The sequence below is a fragment of the Polypterus senegalus genome, chromosome 17, assembly GCF_016835505.1.
Source record: "Polypterus senegalus isolate Bchr_013 chromosome 17, ASM1683550v1, whole genome shotgun sequence".
Lineage (NCBI taxonomy): Eukaryota > Metazoa > Chordata > Cladistia > Polypteriformes > Polypteridae > Polypterus > Polypterus senegalus.
In genome coordinates this window covers 101188802-101210133 of record NC_053170.1, presented here as the reverse complement: position 1 = coordinate 101210133, position 21332 = coordinate 101188802, and the positions used below count along the sequence as shown (strand labels likewise).

The 21332-nt window shown below is 46.7% G+C and overlaps 1 protein-coding gene across 2 annotated transcripts in view; it reads right to left on the bottom strand.

The window, feature by feature from the left end:
* The window catches only part of ca10a (carbonic anhydrase Xa), a 114041-nt gene that overhangs the window by 76409 nt on the left and 16300 nt on the right, over positions 1–21332 (bottom strand). For both annotated transcript variants that reach the window (XM_039739809.1, XM_039739810.1), the window contains exon 3: positions 6508–6582. In XM_039739809.1, coding sequence (XP_039595743.1) covers positions 6508–6582 — 75 coding nt within the window. The remainder of the gene's footprint in view (positions 1–6507; positions 6583–21332) is intronic.

Sequence of the window (21332 nt, the reverse complement as noted above, 5' to 3'; positions counted from 1 at the left end):
CTGTAAAGCTTTCAGCATCGGAGGATTAAACCAGAGCTGAGTGTGATGGCGCTAAGTATTAAAGCAGTGTGGCATATTAACTTTTAATAGCTTGTAATTCCCAGTCCCCTTTATAAAATTCAGACCCTAATCTTCTTAAATGGGTTATGCACAGTGAACACGAGGCATGCTTGGATTTATTTCTCTTAATAAGAGCAACATAGCAGAAGATATAATCAAAGGCTACCAGAAAATGATTTTGGACACGGTAATTTAGCCATCATTAAGTGAAAAATCAACGAGACCCAAGTCTGCAGAGAGCCGAGAAGGAACACACACTCATCCACGTCGCAAATGTCCTAGAAAGGCACACTCAACTCCTAACAGTTTGTGACTGGGAACCATTTCATTGCGCATTTATGAGCCAAACTGCAGAGCATAACTTTGTCAGGCCTGTTCAGCCCAACTTAGGACCATGGAGGTCCACAGCTGTGCCAGCTGCAAGGGGACAACTGGACTGATGTGAGGAAGTAAGACTCTAGGCAGGTGGCACTCGAGAAGGGGACACCACCACTGACCACCTCAGCACAGTGCTAGCCGAGGCCATGAGACTAAATTGAAACAAAGAGGGAATGACATCACAATGCAGGATGAAATCCACTAATCTGCTGGCTTCACTTAAATACACATTTCACAGCAACGTTTACATAGCTGGGCACATCGGCGAGGTGCACTTTGTAACGCGCATCTTGGACATAATGGTGGGTCTAGTGGCCAACCTAGCGCTGCACACTGTGACATGATGTGCTTCACTTTATCTGCTGGGAGCCTTACGAGGGTATATTGATTCAGGAGAACACGGGGGCAGGCTTAGGGGGGTAGCACAGTCACCAATGGGGCTCGGTCTCCATGCCCACATACCAGCCACGTCACTCCTGCCCCACCCTCAACCCCACCAGGACAGCTTCTCAAAGAGAGGTCCGTGGCAGGAAATGCAGCATCATTTAGACCATGTGCTCGAGAGCATCTCGGTGGCGAGGGTGGCATTTTTGCTTACAACAACGTTTCCTGCTGGGAACCCAGCCCTCATGTCTCGCTCTCTACTTGACCGCCATTAACCAAAAAGATTCATCTGACTGACCATCGACAGGTCCAGCTTAGTCCAACTTTAGGGATGTGGAGAAGCAGAGCTGACCCTGGGAGGACAAGGCACAAACAACACAGGAATCAATTCTGGAAGTGGCACGAGTCACAATTCCAAGACGCCAGTTAAGCTAACCTACAAGATAGGGAGTGACAGGAGGACAGAGGAGCCCCTAAAGAAAAGCCAGAAAGCCACACACAAGAGAACGCCAAGACAATGCCCAAGAGTAGATTTGAAGCCAGGACTGAGACGCTGAGGCAGCACTGCTGGCACGAAAAGGAGGCAAGGTGGCTCATGGCATTAATTCCAGTGTGAACTTCCTGAGGTAGGTCTTCGTGGCAGTGCTCAGCGTTGTTCTAAACACTGGACAGCATAATGAACCCATGTGAGAAGACGAGACCTTGGTGACAATGTGCGTAGTGGAGCGTACCACCCCAGTGTCAATCCAAGACAGACCCACCAGAAAATGTGGTTCAAGTTCTCTGTACAAACAGCGGCTCTGCACTCCCGTTCACCCGACAGAGAGAGCACATCACGTCCCCATTGTCCTAGAGACGATCAGCCATGCGGGGAGAACATTCAGGATTAAGGTATCTCGACCCCAGTGCCACCACTAGGCCCCCAGGTCGGATGGCACCTTACTCCAAGCAGCCCAATGTCTTATTTTTCCTTACAATGTTATCACTGAGTCACAGAGTCCATTCATATTAAACACCACATCCACTTGGCTGCCCAGACTTCCCTATAATAAATGTTTCATCTGAGCCCCGATGATTTTTCACATATCATTTACTCCTTAAGCAACCTTTCCTCTCTATTACGCGGCACAATAATAGAATTTCTGCTCATTTGTCATCGTCGCAGATAAGATGAGCTTAGACATTCTAATTCTAGGATGAATGGCCTGGGCTTCGTTCTCCTTCATAAATAAAAGCTTCTGACATTTTAATTTCTGACCTAAAACAATTTACTGACCAGGCAGGTTCATTTTACTCTGCAGCACGGAGTACATTAAAGGAAAGAAATGCATTCTGTGCTGGTAATAATGGTTTCAATAACACATGTGTGGTGACATTATGTAAAGCAGGCAGGTGCCATCGTCGTCATAATGTGGCACACGGAGACATAAAATGTGGGCCGCCCACTTGTGAACTCGTGCCAGCAGGGAGGGTTACAAGAAAGTTAAGCCATCAATAGGGCCGATCTTCACTTAGGGGCACACAATGTCACAGGGGTGTGGCTACAGACGGTCAGTGCCCCCCAATCAAAAGAACAATCAGCACGGACTAGCTTACTTGCCATTCATTTGCTCTCCCCTACACTCCCTAAATGTCTGCCCCAGCAAATCAACCTTCTGAACCCTGCTCACACAGGGCACCAGGTGAAATGTGCCATTGTTAAATGTAAAGCTACCAAGTGAGTCATCACCTGACAGATGAGGCCCATGAAGTGCTAATCCACACCTGTCACATGAAGAGGACAATCGTCTGGGAAGTCAAAGATACAGCAGATCATCGAGGGCAGAGGTCACTTCTCAGTGTAAATACCAAGTTACCACGGCCACGTTTACTTACAGGTATCGATGCCAACAATTCAAAGATTATGATCCAATCCAACCCTGGAGGATTTGCATTTTGAAGTCCTGGATTTCAGAAGCCAGTGATCCACGATAAGCCATCGCGCATAAGAAAGCATTAAGAGCAGGCTGGCTGACCTCTTCACACAGCAGCAGTGGTCTGTAACTCCAGCTGCACGGACCGGAGGGCCTGAATTTGCCAGGCTGATGTCACTTGTCTAGACCTTCCTTTAGGCTGAACAATCTACAGTATCGCTGCTAATACCCTGACAACTGTGGGCAGCTTTGGAGCCGCTCCCTGCGGGCCATACTGGCACAGCATGAGGCCCACTGCTTTTACTTAAGGGCATAATTGAAGAATGGATAGAGGGGCTGTGAACACGCTTTTCAACGGACAGGACCGAGACCCTGCTGGCAAGCTCACTGTGTTTTACCAGTAACGGCAACTCTCTCCTACTGTCAACACAGACACTTGATCATCTTTAAAAGTTTATTAATTAAGGTCAATAAAAGCAAAATCCATCAAGATGCTTATTCAGGGAGCTAAAAATCGCTGCTGCAGAGACGCGGCATGTGCTCGCCAGGCTGTTCACCTCAGAGAAGCAGTGGCCCACCGAAGAAAGGCCCAATAATCCTGGCTCCTGCAGAGAGGCAGGTACTGAAAAGGCAAAACCCGCACACCTCCTGGTGAAGCACCTCCGCTTGGTCTAAATAACGCACAGCAGGACCACCAGGATAAGAGCTTAGCATCTGCAAGGGGCACAGGCAGGGATGAAAGATAAAAAAACAACAAAAAAAATCCCAAACTGGATAAAAGGGGACTCTGCTGTTAGCCCATCTAGCACCCTCAGACCTTTAATGAAAGCCACTATATGTACAGTATACACGTTTCATATGTCGATCTATCGACTATTAGTATTCTTATTGTGACTTGCACCAATCTCTCAAGCTGTCTCCTAAAGCCAACACCACCGAAGATGTCCTCCCCTCCAGAGTAACACGACCCCAAGTCTTCTATTTGTAAGTGCAGCCCCATCACCAATTCTGCGCAAAGGCCCAGTACTAAGCAACAGATTTGTACTTGTGTGATATAAATGAGCACACCATGTAAGAATATCAGAGACAGTGCTGTGTGGGTCAAAGAGATAGGATAGGATAGGAGTGAGGGAGTTTGAAAATGGTGGTGTGTAAAGCAGGCCGACAGGACAGGCCTCCAACCACGTGCTTGGGAGGGAGGGAGGGGCGAATGCCAACTATGGGACCCATCAGAGCATCAACAAGCAGAGACATACCAGAGGTGCCAGTGTGCACAGCTGGATGCCAAGTGACACCTGGGGTAGAAAGGGGCGGGGCACCGAGACCTCAAAATCTACATAAAATACTTACTGCCAGTTTGTGTTTAAAGTTTGATACACACATTTAATTGATTTCTTATGAAAATAGCTTAGGTAATGTTACGCCTGTTTTTTTTAATTGCATGATGTGAAAAATAAATGTGTCAACACTAGAAGACGTACAAAATAATATAAATCAGGCTGGTGTGGGGGGAGTTACAGTAGCTGTGGTGCAGCAGGTGTGGATGCAGACATCAAGGCTGAGAGATAAAAAGAACAGGAGAAAAGTAAAGTGGCAAATGCACATCAGACGAGGTGTAGGAGAGCGAGGACTCCAAGTCAAGTGTGTATGTATATATATATATATATATATATATATATATATATATATATATATATATATATATATATATATATATATAGCGTGGGGGTATATGGAGTGTACACGTGGTGCTCCCGGGAGCAGTTTGTCCGCTTTGGTCCTCACCTGTGGCTCCCCGCAGCTGTTAGCATGCAACAGCGGCCATACCCCGGACAACAGCTTCCACTGGATGGCTAAACCAGGTGAGGGTAGCCGATGGGCCCAAACCCTAGGTGAACTAGGTCTGTACCCATCTCCGGTCGTCATGACTTGGGTCTTGCCACTGGATACAGGTGGACACGGACGAGAGAGTGAGGTCGACGCTGCACAACTCTTCCTCACTATAAACAAAGTCAGCCGCGCAAGTGCTAAACCACACTGTTGAGAACTAATGACGATGACAATCTCACATCATCTGCATTGCTATTCCGAGCACGTATCGGACTAGTAAGCCATCTACGCACCCACCCAGACCCACCCCATCCTTAACCAGATGACTAGATGGTCCTGGTCGATTCGACGGACGAACAAACTATATATAGCATGGCAGTGGGACGACTGTGAAATGTGAAATGCTAACCTGTGCACGCCAGAGTCCATGTAAACAGCTTTGTGTTCACGGATTTATTAGGCTGAAGATGCAATTCAACACTAACTGGGCTGTGCTGCAGTCATCGCTGCCCCATTCTGCGCCTGAGCTCCTGTCACTCCTCAGAGGGAGGATGTACAAGTGAAGGTCAAAGACACACCTAGAGTAGACTTAGGGGAGCCACTGGCAAATCACAGCAAAGGCCTCAGAGAACTGGGGACAGCGAGGGCTGACTGTTGTCCCTAAGTGAGTGGTGTGAATGTGAAGACAGAGGGGCACGGCAGAGAATAAAAGTTCCACGTGCCATGGAAGACGGTGGCAGCAGCAGCACTGAAGGTAGGTGACGGATGTCACTTAACGTCACATGAGGAAGCGAGGCAGAGGCGGCATGTTTAGTAATGCATTGAGATACTAGCACCAGTCAAAAAACACACACTATGAAGATATTCTGTCACATAGTCCAGCCACCCAAAAGAGAGGTTTCACTGCAAAATCAAGATCAAAAATCAAAAGCAGAAACAAATCAATATTCATAAAACTTCCAATTAATTATACTTCCAGTGGGCAAACTGCTAAACCACACTGTTGAGAACTAATGACGATGACAACTACTACTACTCCAAAAATCGGTGAGCTGCACAAGCCTGATTTGATGGCTTAGCCTTCAAACTCCAAGGCAGAACCAAACAATGGAGGCTGCACCTGCACACACCTGAGCAAAGGTATGGAGAGGACGCCGAGGGTCCAAGAGCAACACCTTAACAGGCACAAAAAGCGTCTCGCACTCCAAAGACTGAAAACAGTGGATAAGGGCGGCTAATTAGAGTTTGCCATCAACATTAAGACGTTCAGCTCATTTCATTTTGAAGTCATTAGTGCCAACTGTAACCTATGAAATGTTCAGTAGTGTCTGAGAACTTACAGCATCATTTTCTTATTAACATCTGCATTTAATTTTGTGACTTTAAATTAAAAACAGAAATAGATTAAAACAGAAAGATCCCCCCCACCATCACAAACAATGTACGAGCCCCCGTTGAGCATCATTTGTCATTCCAAGGCCAATTACAGCTCATCATCACACCTGAAAGACCCCGAGACATTAAATAAATCCATTAGTAAATGCTGGGACGACCCCCAGCTGCCACCCCCTGCCACTGCCACCAGCAGTGACCCAACCTGCCAGTGCCTCCATTATTCCGTCAGGCACAATAATTGAACACTTAAGGAGACTCTGAGGTGAACCCCAGCATGTGGCCAGGGACTCAGGAGCCATTAAAGTGGAGCAGTTGGAGTCTACATGAGCTGGGGACACTTGGGACAAGACTTCAGATTCAGTAAGATCACCCACAACCAGCTGCTGACCCCACACAATCTGGGACCCTGCAAACAACCCCCGACACTCTCATCAAACATGAAAGACCCAAGAAATAATCCACCATGACAGAGCATCTGTGGGCATTCACCTCCACCCCCTCATCACCCACATTAAAAGCATCGGTACAGAGAAAGTGAATGGGTTACCTGGGACGAAGCTCCCCTGGACCACCTCTTTGTATGCCCACCAACCTTCATGGATTTTGGGAGAATTTTGCTGAGCTAGAAATAAAAAAAGCACAGAATAAGCAAAATGAAATGTAAGACAAACATAAGCCGCACATCTCCTGGCATGCCCACCATGCTCATACTGTACCAACTTAAACCTGCAATCATCTACATGGTGCTCAAGTACTGGACATGTTACATAACCGCTCAGTTTTCAAGTAAGTTAGGAGACCCTTAAGGGTTCACTTCCCGGGTCCTCCCTGTGTAGAGTTTGCATGTTCTCCCCGTGTCTGAGTGGGTTTCCTCCCACAGTCCAAAGACTCCTAAATTGTACCTAGTGTGTAATTGGTGTGTGGGTGTGTGCGTGCCCTGCAGTAGGCTGGCGCCCAGCCCAGGGTTTGTTTCTGCCTTGCGCCCTGTGCTGGCTGGGACTGGCTCCAGCAGACCCCCCGTGACCCTGTGCTAGGATATAGCGGGTTGGATTATGGATGGATGGGTGCTTGAGGTTTCTCAGATGACACATGGAACAGAAAATCATTTGTGCATGCCCACTGCTTGAGGCCTTCATTGCCAGGTGGTCTTTCACAGGTCACTACAAATAAGTTGCATCTGACACTTGAACTTGGTACTTAAACACATCAGATGTTTATGCTGCTTTATGAAAAAGCAAATGCCATCCAAAATATGACTAAGAAGAAAATAAAATACCGGTGACACGTTCCGTCCACTGTGCAACACCTGCCTGATTTTTCATTTGTGTTTCAAACACCCACACTCCTTGATTTTCACACGACACACTCCTGTCTAGTACTGGAGAATCAAAGACGCTTCACGAGAGAACTGGAAGGTAGCATCGGTCCACAGGTCGCCACCTGCTACTCTCGTTTAGCATGCAAAGTGTTAAGGAATTGTCAAAACAAAACAAGGTTGATTTTTCCTGTCCATTACTTGCTGTGTGTAGTTTGTGGGTAAGCACTTTGAGCTACATTTTTTTTTGTATGAATATGTGCTATATAAATAAATGTTGATTGCTTGATTGAAGAAAAATTCCTGGACTCTTGTGTGCCTGGAGAATAAAGAACGTGGTATCTGACCCATCAATTCAATGGGGACCAACCAATGCTACATAACAGCAATGAATGCAACATCCCATAATCCACCTGTCAGATGTCCAACTGTATGCTTACAACATCCCAAGATATCACCCAGGGGAAATCCTCTCTGGAAAGAATACCCACACGGGATCAAACCGGAACTGAAGACCTACTGTTCCTATCCATTCAAAGGGCTGTGGAACGTGAAAATCTGCGAGGACATCATGCTAGGGCCACCAAGACAGCAAAACTTTGGAAGGTTTCCAGAGTGTTATTCACACCAGGGCTTGAGCAGGTGTCATAGATTCATCTCTTTTCTGAAGGTCTCCTTTAAAGAGTCACACAGACCCAGAGCTGTCAAGAGTGACAAGTAGAATGACACCAAGGCAGAGCAGCGGTTTCTCTTTCAAGCTCCTTGTCGTCCCTTCTTCCATTTGACATGAGCACAGGACCTCACTCAGCATGGGGACTAGCCTGATGGGGAACTATTTGAAATGGCACAGATTTAAAGATGAGCTCAAGAAAGTGTGCAGAGGATATCCATCCAGCATTAAACACCCACTTAATCCAACTGTGTCACAGGAGGCCAAGGCCAGCCCTAACAGCACAGGACAAGAATCGGCCTGAAAGAGCACATCCACAAAGAATACAGAGCCGTTTGGGGGTGCACACAAACTCAACAAAGTTGTAAAGGAGCTGCCGCAACACAGTCAGCACCTCTCACAATTTTAGGTATGGCCACCTGCCAATGATAAGTACAGTACATCCGTTCTCAGAGTGACCTTGCAAGATATTCTCAGATTTCACACTCAAAAGGATCTCAACTTTTTTTTTTTTTTTTTTTTAAATGAAGCTTTCATGTCTGCGAAAATTCTCAGGCTAAAGTCAATGAAATAAAGAAAACAGGCAGCAAATCCAATAGGAAATTACATGTGAGGCTCCTGAAACAGGCTGGAAAGAAGCATCAGTCACATTCACAGCCATGATGACGACGACGACGACGACGACACCAATGCATGTCAAAAAGAGCATCTACCATAGGCTGAACACGCAGTGCATACACACGCCATGCACTTCAGATGTTTTCATTATTTCATTTTTACTGTTTTCACACTTCAACATCAATATTTTAAAGATCGTTTCTTTAAATTTAATATTGTCTAACATTAAAATTTAAAGGCAATCAGTTCTGCTCGATAACACTGAACAATTTGTGTTTGCTAAACTCTTTTTGCATCTTTCTGGGTCAGCAATCCAGGCATACAAAACTGCCACGAGTGGGACAGCAGAGCCAAAAATCGACACTGGCTTCAGGAGGAATGGTCAGCTAGGAACAAAGCACATCAGGCCTAGCTTGGTGGATCCACATAAAGTGCTGCTGCAAACGCGCGCTTCAAAGGCCCATCAAAAGACGCAGCCCACGTGCTGAACGTTTCCAGGTTTGCCTGCGGATAAATTGAAAGAGGAACCCGAAAGTAGAAAACCGATTTCAGGTGAAGAATTTGAGGGTGGGCTGAATGCTCTGGAGTGAGGGGCTCGGCTATCATTTAAAGAAGTAACTTAAGTTTAGATAAAGATCCAAATTATAAAAAAATTGTGAAAAATGTATTCGTTCATTTCAAGAAATTGGGTTGCAACAGGAGTCTCCAAGTTCTCTTGATGGATTCACGGTTGGAATTTTCCACTGACAATCTTGGAGTGGTGAGTGAAGAGCAGGGGAAGATTCCATCAGGATATCAAGTATATGGAAAGAGGGCACCAGGGACGCTGGGATGGCACTATGATGGCGGACTGCTGCTGGGCAGTTCACAAGGGCACACCAGAAGAAGTGGTGGGTCACCAAACCCAAAACAAAAAAAAAAGTGACCAAAACTCACAAAGTTTTATGCAAGTCGATTTCTTTACATTCATTTTTAAAAATGAGACCAACTAAATATGTTCATGGTTAATTAATTTAGACAAATGATATACATGAACAAAGTAATTTGCTACATTCTAATTGAATTTCTTTTCAATTATGTACTTAAATGTGATGCGATGGAAACTTAATTGTTTATTTTTATTTAATTGTGTTCATGGATGCAATAAACACAACTGCCCCCCATTACACAGCTTGTTAGAAGTTTCATTTTGTAGGCCCGCTACTGACGACACAGTGAAGTTCAAGTTTCCCCATTTTAACTTTAGTCTACACAGACAAACCAAACACAATCATCAAGCTTGGGCTCTTTGCGTCACGTTATCCTCGTCATTAATCTCCCCACCCGCCCCAGTCTTCATCTGCACTTGGCAGAAAGTTTGCCAGATGGTGAAGCTGAACAAGTGACTTGGTAAAGCAGACGCGCCAGAGCAGCAGCCCAGCCATCTACTGGTGCAGTCAGTCACGCCAACTCAAGAGGAGCAGAACAACGAAATAGAGATCATCATCCGTCTCCTTCTCCCAATGCCAACTCGGCTCTACCAGAATGCCCACCTCTTAATGCCAACTGGTCATGTAGCTTTTTAGGTTTGTCACAGTTGACGTACATTTGGTTTCATCCTCAGTCTCCATTTCTACAAGTTTGACTATTCCTCCCCACTTATTTGCATATAATGTACTTTGTTTTTTAAAATAATGATGTTGTCATTTATTTTAATTTAATTGCGCAGTTTATTTGTGACCCAAGTGTTTGACTTGTTGGTTTGGTGAGATTATCATCTTTTTATTACAGATTCTGTTTCTTGTGGTGGCTGCCTTGGTGTCATATAGGCGGCGGCAGCAGTCACTTTGTATTTCACACCATCTTTGAAGTTTTCTTATTTTGGTACATTTGGCTTTTGCCTTTGATTATTTAGCTTTGCTCACTTTTGCATTATCAGTTTGAGTCAACACTGTGTGCATTTCTAGACATTTTTGGGATTTATTCTGGGATGTTTTTCTAATTCTTTTGCCACCATCATAAGAAACACTGCTTTGTTTGGTGGGCTGGGGCTTGATGGGGTTCTCTTCTCCCACGTGGGGTCTTTTCATGCCTGCCAGCCTGAACGAGTTTCTTGGCCAGAGTTACTCGTCAGGCCCTTTGCATTTTCAGGGCTGTTTTGTGGCCCCAAAGTCACACTAAGACATAATCATGGAAAGAAATATAATGTGCTCTGAAAAGCAATGGCTCATCTGAGTCACCTGAATTATGAAACACAAATATCACGCCCAAATTAAACACACAACAAATATGTCAGTGCAGTTTACATCTTATTTTGGCAGAATAATCCTCCATTGACACCAAAATCAGATTAGCAACCACTTTTCCAGACTGGCTGCTTCTTCACTAGCAGAGTGTGAGAGTTTAGAAGCACAGAGGATCAGGGCACCAGATATGAGGAGGCAGGACAGCACTGGGGTCTGCACTCTCTGCTGGGCATTCATTCTGGCTGATCAAAGGTGGCGGGTTCAAGCCCCAAGTCTTCTGACTCGGCTCTGCATGGCCTCGTCTATGTTGAGCAGAGGCTGACAGACCTTCATGGCACCATGGGGTTGCAAAGGACTCCCAGTACACGCCAGTGATATCCACACCACACCCTGGTGTTCTTCTGGCTGAACTACAACTACAAGGGAAAAAAAAAGACAAAGTGCTGTCCTCAAATGTCAGCTCTTTGCAAAATCTCGGAGAATTCCTGCTGTTTAATTGGTTTGCATGTTTCCCCATGTTAACCACAATGGGAGGTTGTGACCTGCATTAGAATCTCATAATCTGGTTACAATGGTTTGTTTTTTTTTTAAACCAGCAAGCTCCAAGTCAGAAAGACACATAAATTCAAAATGAACAGAAGCAAAAACAGAAACTGATTAACAAATTGCTGAAAGCAGCAGGAAACCAAATGAGGAGCAAGGGAGACGACAAGCAAACAGCAGAAACCATGCATACATACATACATTTAAACAACGCTGTGCAGGAGGAGAGCCGTCAGCAGCGCTCATGGGCACGGGGCATCTGGGGGCGGAATTAGGAGGACCAACATAATATGGACTGGGACTGCAAAAGTGGTCACTGCCAATGTCTACCACGGAGACAAACAAGGAGGAGTCCAATAAAGTAAAAAACACGCATCCTAAAAGCGTAGAGAATGTGACTATTAGTGACAATTTGATCAATCGTCTGCCAATCTAAACTGGCGGATTGTCACTAAAGCAGGCGGAGGAGTAAACTGAGAAAAAGGAATTGGAGAAGTCGTCATCTGCACGTTAGTCTTGGGTATGAACAGTTGATACATTAGTGGCTTTATGTCGCTGTGTGTCATACAGTACAGCTTCTGGTAAGAAACGAGTACTGCGTTATTAAAATGGTAATCCATATTTACATTTAGGCACAGTACCAGAATCAGCTGATCAAATAACATAAAATTGGTGAACAGTATCAACCAAAAAAAACCCTGCCCAGAGAACACCTAGCGACTATCAAGAATATAAAATCAGTCTATGTGGCCTGCTTCTAACACAAAGGACAAGAAGAGACTGAACAGCCAAAGTCTTTACAACACAAAGCTCGGCCCAGCCTGCGAGAGCCAGCAGGTGTGCCATCAGCAGTCACAGAAACTCTGCCCCCTGTCGGGGTGGGCTCACCACTTCATCCTAGGACGGATCACACGTACCCACCTTTAGGTAAACAGACATATTCTAAATATTTAAATACAATAAAAGGGTACACGCAGATGAGAGCAAAACTGCACACAGACCTCCAGAGGCGGCCTTACTAGCTCACCATTCAGCTAACGCATAACCTCTCTCGACTTGTACTCCACCTGTCAAGGAACTACCATCCATTCTTAATAGCGTCTGTCCACTAGGACTCACAGCTGATGCAAGTGGAGAGGGTCCCAGTCAAGGCATGTGACATTCCGATATCCTCTGATGAAGGAAACTCCACTGTAATTAATTAATTATGTTATTAGACTTAAGCTCAGCATTTGACACCACTGACCATTTGATTTTAGGACGTTAGGCTCACAGGCACTGGGCTCGCCCGCTTGGTTTAGCTCTTATTTATCAAATTGACTCCAATATGTACAGAAATGTGCTGACAGGACTCCATCATTACACAAAGAACTTCAATATGGTGTCCCACAGGGCTCAGTACTGCGACCTTTACTGTTATCACAGGCGTCCACAGGGTCTCTCATTAGGACACATCACGTTCATTTTCACTCGTATGCAGAAGACACCCAGTCATAACTTTTCTTTTCGATCAAATGAAGTTTCTCCGATGTTGTCTTTAATTAGTTGTGTTAGTGAATTAAATGACTGGATGGATGAGAACGACTTGTCTTTAAACAGAGGTGTTAACTGTTGGAGGGAGTGACGCTGATCACAACGATATTCGGTCATCATTTAACTCAGTTGGAATCCCCGTTAATTTTACGGAATCAGCCCACAATCTCCGAGTTCTCTTTGACTCTAGCAGGTCATATAAAGCCTTAAATGGCGGAGGTCCGGCTTACTTGTCTGAACTCATCGCGACTTACAAACCTGAGCGACATGAAGATCTCAAGATGTCGGTCTGCTTAGGATTCCAAGGATTAATAAAACAACAGAGGAGGGCTGCGCCTTTAGTTACAGGACCCCAAAACTGTGGAGTGGTCTGCCTGCTACTATACGAGATGCCCCTTCAGTCTCAGCTTTCAAATCCCGACTGAAGACTCACGACTTCAGTTTAGCACACCCTGACTAGAGCTGCTGATTAACTGTGCAGACTGTCATTAGCACTAAAACAGTTAGAATTTGTCACTAACCCTCACCTGTTCCGTTTCTCTTCTCGGTACTCAAATGTGCCACTTGGTGCCACGGCCCACCTGCCAAGTTGTTTTGCCTGCCTAAGGTAAATTCATCCCTGATGCAGGATCGCTGGAATCATGCATGCCCAACCTACCCTACCTGGAAATGGGTCTCTCTTTGAACCGATTTCCCAAGGTTTCTTCCATTTTTTCCCTACAATGGTTTTTTTGGGAGTTTTTTCCTGGTCTTCTTAGAGAGTCAAGGCTGGGGGGCTGTAAAGAGGCAGGGCCTGGTAACGCCATTGCAGCACTTCTTGTGTGATTCTGGGCTATACAAAAATAAATTGTATCTGTCTGTTTACGCTTTTAGCGCCCATGCAGGCAGTACAGAGACTGAAGACAAACACCTGACCAACTAGCAAACATTACATGGAGCCCCCATACTGTCCAATGGCAGCCAACAGCCCAAAGACAAAGATTTACCAAGGCGAGGGACTGCTTGTGCGAGGAGGACACACAGTGGCTCTCATTTCTTCACAGTCCTTCTAGGTCTCTTTTGCAGAACCATTCACATTGTAATATTATATAGTGCCTTCCACATCTATCGATCATGACAGACTGTCCTGCTGGCAGTGCATTGCCAGTGTTAGAAAGGGGATGAAAACTGAGGGTCTCCATTAGATATTTGCTGAAGGTAATGCAAGTACATAAAAAATAATAATAAAAAAAAAAGAATCACTTAGGTGATGTCCACCTTTTAAATCTAAAACAAGAGGAGCTCACAAAAGTGCACTGTGGGACGGCCCAAGTGGAGTGACCTTGAGGCTTCCCTAGACCACCAGGTGGCTGCATGCCCTGCGATGAAGAACTGTATGCTGGGTCACCTGACACTTCTGACCCTGGCAGTGAAGCAGGGCATTGTTCTGGGTGAAAGACAAAGGCCAGAGGTCATCATAGCTTATAGCGGTGGGTGGGGGAGATTGGGAACTTAAATGGCAGGAAACTTGGGAGAAAGAGGGTAGGGGTGAGAGAGAGTTTTGGTGGCTGTGGTACTAGATCTGGACAATGGACATTCCATCTCATCATTTGGACCTCAAGTACGTCTCTGTACGCTCCAGCTGGTTGGTCTTCACCGTTATTTAAAGACTGACAATGGTGTTCAGGTGGAGGGCACTTTTTTTTTTTTTAATACTGCCTTTCCAGTTAATCCCACATGTTTAAGCCCTGGTGGTCCAGTCCTGCATTGCTCAGCCACTTGTTGACCGGCTACTGATTTATTTTGGGTCCCGTCCAATCAAACCAGATTACATTATGCTGCCAGCAATTTGCTAAGCCACGCAGTGGGGATTGAAGATTTCCAAGACAGCTGGGTAGCTGCCAAGTAGACCAGCTTAGCACTGGAGAACAAAAACAGCACTTCGTCCTGTGAATGACCACCATGTTTAAGGCTAAAAGCCCCCCCATGATCCCACTCCAATCAATCACAGCACACGGCCCCACCTGAAGTACAAAGGCGATCGGATATGTGAATAGTGAACACCACAAGCAGCCCACCAGTTAAGGCACTGGTGATGCCCACTCAGTGTATACGTTGTGTTTATCACCGATGCCATCATTGTTTGACTATTGCATTGTTATTTCTAAACCCACTTAATCCTGAGCAGGGACTCGGAGGGATGGGCCCATCTCAGCAGGCACAGGGTAAAAAGGCATGAACCATCCCAAGACAGGGCGAACACTCACACGAGCACAGGCCAATACAGAGTTGCCATCCACCTGACCTGCGGCAGAAATAAACCCCCGCCGAGGAGAATACATTTTAGTTATATATAGCACCTTACAACATGCAGACTCCGCACAGGTCTCCTTACTGCCACTGCACCAAAGCTCACTTATTGCCCAGATAAACAGTAATGATGAGGTTTTCAGTGGCAAGAAACGATCAGCGTTACTCTGCACACAAAGCTTTTTGCATTTACTTCAAATTAAAAGGTTCATACAACCCTAAACATGGATGACAAGACATCATATGATCTGTTGGCATAGGCGGAATTAGACAAAGGCACGCAGAGATAATAAAAGTGTGGCAAGTGGGCAAACCCTCAGGCCCAGAAACCCACACACACGTGCATGCAGGGCTTCTAGAAAAAAACCCTCTCTTTACACACAGGCCTCACACCCCCGTGGCCATTGTCATCTTCATTGTTATACAGCATGTATTGCACTGTGAAGCACCCTGGCCTTGTGCCAACGGAGAGGGTGAAGAAACTGAACAGCTGGGGGTGTGTGTGGTGCACACACTTAATTATTCTGGGATTCGCCAATTACTTTTGAGGTGCCCATTAAAATATGGATTTTTTTTCTTAAAAAAAAAATGGCAAAGCGTCCAGTGTAGGGTCATCATTCTTCAGAACAGAACCCCAGACAGTTGAGAATAGGTGTCGGTGAGCAAGAGGCTAATAATTGTTATGGCCAGATGTAAGGGCCCGTGGGACTGTCAACTGTCTCAAGTCACATGTCAATCAGCTCAAACGGTGGCCAGAACTTTTAGCTCTGCCGATACCCAAAATGAACGTTCTCATTTACTGCATGGTCAAAGAAACCACAATCACTCGGCCATATACTTGAAATAAAAAACAAAATAAAAATAAAGTACTGAATATGAAAACTTCTGGGCTCCCCGGAGTCAGTGCCCAGTGTGCCCGATGCATGGCCTGTGGATGTGGATAGGGACTGCACTGGGCATGCTGGGCACAACGCTGGACTAGGGGGAGTACAGAATTCTTATCATCATTGAGTTTTTTGCCCACTTCAACACATCAATGAAAAAGGACTCGATTTGTGTTTCAAGCACATGACACTCAACCACCACGAGCACATCTGCCTGACATGTTTAATAAGGAGTTAAAAAAAAAAAAACAGAAAAATAAAATACATCCAAGAACAAGATAACGTATTTATTTGAGTGTGAATCAAGTAGGCTAATTGTATTTAATGAATTGTCGTCATCTCATTTGCCACTCTTTCACGCTTTTATTTCAAGAGCTCATAGTGAGCGACCAGAGCGTCGACCGCCTTCATTAGGCCTCATTACGGCTTTATGATTCCAAATCATCAATTGTGTCCGTCGACTGATTGGGATCTTTAATTCCCGAGTCAGGCAATGCTGCTTTGTGTCCCTGTGTGCATCACAGCCAGTCCCCTGGCAGCCTACATGCTGTGTCACCGTCTCTGGTGACAACACCACATCCACCCGTGTTCCCCTGCCACCTTTACCAGCAATGCTGTGCGGTCAATCTTAAAAACTGATGTCACACACCACAGAACTCCTACTCAGAGATGTCAAACTTGACAACCTCACCCACACAAGTCACTTTATACTGCTGGGGAGGTCCAATTAGCCAACTGCGTGACTGCGTGACCACGTTCAGCACAGTTTCACACTTCCAAGAAATCGAGTGCCGGGCCCGAACATGCTGCCTGAAGGAGTCGCTGCTGTGCGAAGGCTTTACAGGTACGACACGTTCGGTGCTTGTCAGCTCTCGCCTGCCACTTCAGACAAAAATCAGGCGAGCCCCGAGCTATAATCAGACTGCACGACAGGTGGTCGGTCGCAGGTATAATCAGACTGCAAGTGTATGTAGACAAAGGCTATCCCCGATCTGGACACCCCATTCGGTGGGTTAAGAAATCATCGCTCAACTGATGAAATGCTACTGAGAAGTTGATTCGCAGTCTTTTTTTTTCTTCTTCTCTTAAACAGACTTTATAAAAGTTACTGACATTTGCGATTTGTACCAGCCTCAAATTACCGATGTCCTACGGTGATAAGTTGTGTTACCCACCTCCTGGCTTTCGAGGGTGTTGTACCGTGTTAGCCATTATGGACGTAATGAGAAGTTATTGGCCAACTAAAAGGATTACAAAATGCAGGCTTTTGAAGCAGCTCAGGCGTAGATATTGTAATCTTTTTAGTCAGTCAATAAAAGGTGTCCTTTTGCTCGACTTCTCACCTCCTCCTGGCGTAAAACTACTTTATCGACTGAAAATCAATAGAAAAGTCATGAAATGTGAAAAAGCTTTCAGCAGAATCAGATGCAGGACAGGGACCAACGCTGGATGGCAGCCCTGCTGTATTGTGTGCCCTTCTGACCACCACAAAAAACAAGGCAGACGTGGCAGCACTTGAGCAGCCGGGTGCCCCATGAGACTCAAGAACGCGTCCTACTGTGACAAACTCCGAGGAGGCGGCGGCCCTCACCCGCTGTCCAGCAACTACAACGCAAGGCCTGGAAGGGAATCAAAAGCCCCTCGTCCACCCTTTACACTCCAGGATCTCAGGCTACCGAGCACCTTCTCCCACCACGGACAGTCAGCGTGGCTACCGTCTCAGGCCAACGATAGAAACAAAGCAGACTGCGGGATCTCCACGTTATTTTAAATGAAAAAACCACCACATTGCTAATGTGTACCCATTAAAAACTTAATTCAACTGTTTAAAAAAGTAACAAAAAACGACTAAGAATGCAAATAACCACCGTGCGTTAACCAAGCAGTCAAAAAGAACTCCACTAAAACATTGAACAACAACCATGGCCTTGACAGGTAAAATAAAAAAATAATCATTAATGAACAGCAAAGAAAAAGAAACCAGCGTAATAACACGCAGCGGGCAAGCGCAACGACTCAGCCTCACACACACCACCGAATTACCGGCCTCTCGGCTCAACGATGGGCAAGAACGAGATAACGTGTAAAAGATACCTTCTTAAAGTGGAATGGAGCGACGAAGACTCCCCTCTGTCTCCAAACACAACGCCCTGCGCTTTGGCAGGTAAAGCGGCCGTTCTTCTGGTCCAAGCCCTGCCAAACTCCTCGACAGATCTGCGCTTTCTGGGTTTCTCGGTCTCTGCACACCCCGTTCGCGCTCTCAAACATTCTTCTCGTTTTACCCATCCGACGAGCCGTCTCTCCATTTGTCAGTTTCACATTCACAAACTACTTTGTTTAAGACGTAACACTATCGTGATTCTGGGACCGTGCGTTTGTTTTCTCTTCATCGACAAGCTCCGCGCGTGCCTCTGAACGTCCTACTTCCTGGCGCTCTCCAGCTAAGCCCCGCCCTTAACAGGAAGTGACGGACAACTGCTGACCTGCTAGCCAATCAGTGGCCAGCATGCCGCGCAGATCTGTATAGAATTAAGAATTTCGTAATCAGATGAAAACGCGCCTTCAGCGGTGACAGAAGGTATCATTAAGTGAAAGTCATAAAGTACAATGTCATCATTTTGTTTGGATTCAGCGGGGTGGTTATCTTGATTTATCGCAGATGTCATTTCAAAATGGCACATTCCCGAATGTGTGTTTTAACGCTTCTCCGATTATTTCCTTCATAATTCCTCTTTTCTTGATGGCTCCGTCACTTTCCAGTCAAGACCGACGGGCTGGGCCAGTCTGTGTCTATGGGTGATTTTCTGCCACCGGTTATTTTTGCCCGGTTGTAGGCGGTGGGCTACCAGAGCACTTTCGTGTTACTTTTCTTGCAGTGTGGTAAAACCTTGGAGGCAGTTAAGAGTTCCGACAGTTCGTTTAGCAAATCTCGGATAAGCGGAAGGGATGGATGGTTGGATCTCCTGAGAGGATTCATCTTGTCGTGAGTGGCGTGTGCCTGTCATGGCTGCGCGTGTTAATCGACGCTGAAGTTGTACTTGAATCGCCCGGCGACTTGCATGCTGCACCTCCACGTCCAGGCTCCTGGCATTGCTCGTCTCTTCACGTTGGCCCACACGGTGTGCTTTCCCCAGATGGTGGCCTGGCGGCCACTCGCACTGCTCGATGGAGTCGCTAGCCATACGTTCGGCTCCATTGACTCACCTCGACGACAACACCAAGGTGGCCAACAGGCTTCTCAAAATGGCCACATAACTTGCTGTGTGCGGATTTCGCTTTTCTGTGCTCTAAAACTACAGAGAAAAGAAAAAGGGACGTGTGGATGCTGAAATGGAGGGCTGCCAGATACGTCGCCTTTGTCACTTACTGTCGAGTTTTCTTCTTGTGTTTTTTTTCCAGCAAGCCTTTCCTGAGATACTTTTATCATTGGCCGTTCAGCTGTATGTGTGTTGGGACTCCCATGTCCCGTCGCCATACTTTTGTCACTGCGTCACATCTGTTGTTGGTATTGTTGCCACGTGCACAGTCACCGTTGTGCTGCTGCACTTTGAATTATGGGAAATGGAAGGGGGACATTAGAAAATTGGCTTGTGACACCACTCAAGTCACACTACAGGACAGCCGACTGAAATGCCTGACATCGCAACTCCTCTCGTGCTGCGTGTGGAACGCCAGTCGATGAGGCTGAAACTCGGGCCAGCGCCGTACACGCCTGGCTCTGCCCCCCCCAAGAACAACCCACCAGTGCACAGGACTGCCAGTCATTCATCGTCATCATTCTTCCTCATCTGCCTTCTTGAGTGTCCCACCCGTCATACTCGGCCACAGCACGGTGCTACCCGACTAAGGCGGGTTGAAATCTAAAACGACAAGTGATGCGCATAAATGGCACAAATATAAGAATCGAGCACGAAAACACGAGACATCAAAGATGAATGTGAGCCCAGCCAGGGGAGGAACCCCGTGCAGATGTGACAACAGGGGCTCAGAACGTCAAGCAAGTCCCCAGCGCGCCCAAGCGTAGAGGAGTGACCCCACAGGACTTGTACAACACTGCAAAGGGGGCCGTGCAGTTGGCGCAAACTGGACGGATGACACATCTGAGCAGAAGCGGGCGCTCTTGTGGGCGTACGGACCAACGAGAAAGTGCCACACGCGACTGTCTTGAGGGAGGCGCCACTCCATTGTGCCCAGCACAACGACCGACGTCCCCCCATTTCCCCTTTTCTTCAGTCTCAGGTGGGTTGCAGGTTTGTGCCGTGAGTTCCGAGGGCGCCGGCGCGCCGTACCTGTGTGAAGTCTTGCTTTGCTGGACGTGGCGAGTCTGTCGAGTCTTTCAGCCCACGTTCACGACGGCACTCGGCGACGCTTATAAATGTTTTTAATAGACCCACTGCAACTGTCGGCATTTTATTTATTCCAGTTGAATAACAGTCCACGACAACTGCGCCTCCCAGGAGATGCAGGCAGACGCCATCTGAAGATAATACATCAGCTTAAAACCAATAAAAGGCGCGCACTCGGGTGGCGGCGACGGCGGCGGTGGCGTTCTCCTCAAAGTGACATTTAACCTTAGCCTGAAAATGAATACATCAGAGAAATAAAGAACTCCTCACACTCGACACGGCGACTGCTTGATTGTTTTCTCACGTTTTGTCTACTTAATTGTTGAATTGCTCTTGTCATTCGCCGTCCTGCTGCACCAAAGAGACAACGGACGCAGTCACGCGGAGGTGTCACTTCTGTCTTCGGACCCCCGTCTTCAGGAGCTGAAAACACGCAATCAGAAGCAAAAGGTCATCTGCAGAAGTGACCAGCGGCCACCATGGTGACCAAGCCGAGGCTCGTCCTGATGTCACGTGGGGACGTTCTGCTGCTAGGAGTCCTCTGGGAGACCCCAACGTGGCTTACTGACCTATGGGAGGACATTGTGTGGCCTGTAGGCGGCACTCTTGAAAGCTGAGTGAATGGCAGTGACGGCCAATCACTGCACTCCGAGTTCACTATTGCTGTGTGCGGGGGTCTTCAAAAGGTCCAGTTGCAGGACCCTTGGGGTTGTCGTGCTAGCACTCCCACCAGTGGCCACAGATGTCCTTGTAACTCTGGGCCCCAGCTCTGTGTCATGAACTTGAGGCCCAAAAGTGTCCACCAGAGGGGGAAATCCTGTCCCAAACCCCGGCCTTGCTGAATCTTTGTAAAGGTAAACGATTTACTTGATTTAGGGCCTACACAGGCAGGGGGTGGGGGGAGGCGAAACCAAAGCCAACAGACACGGAATCCAGAGAGGGGTCCAAA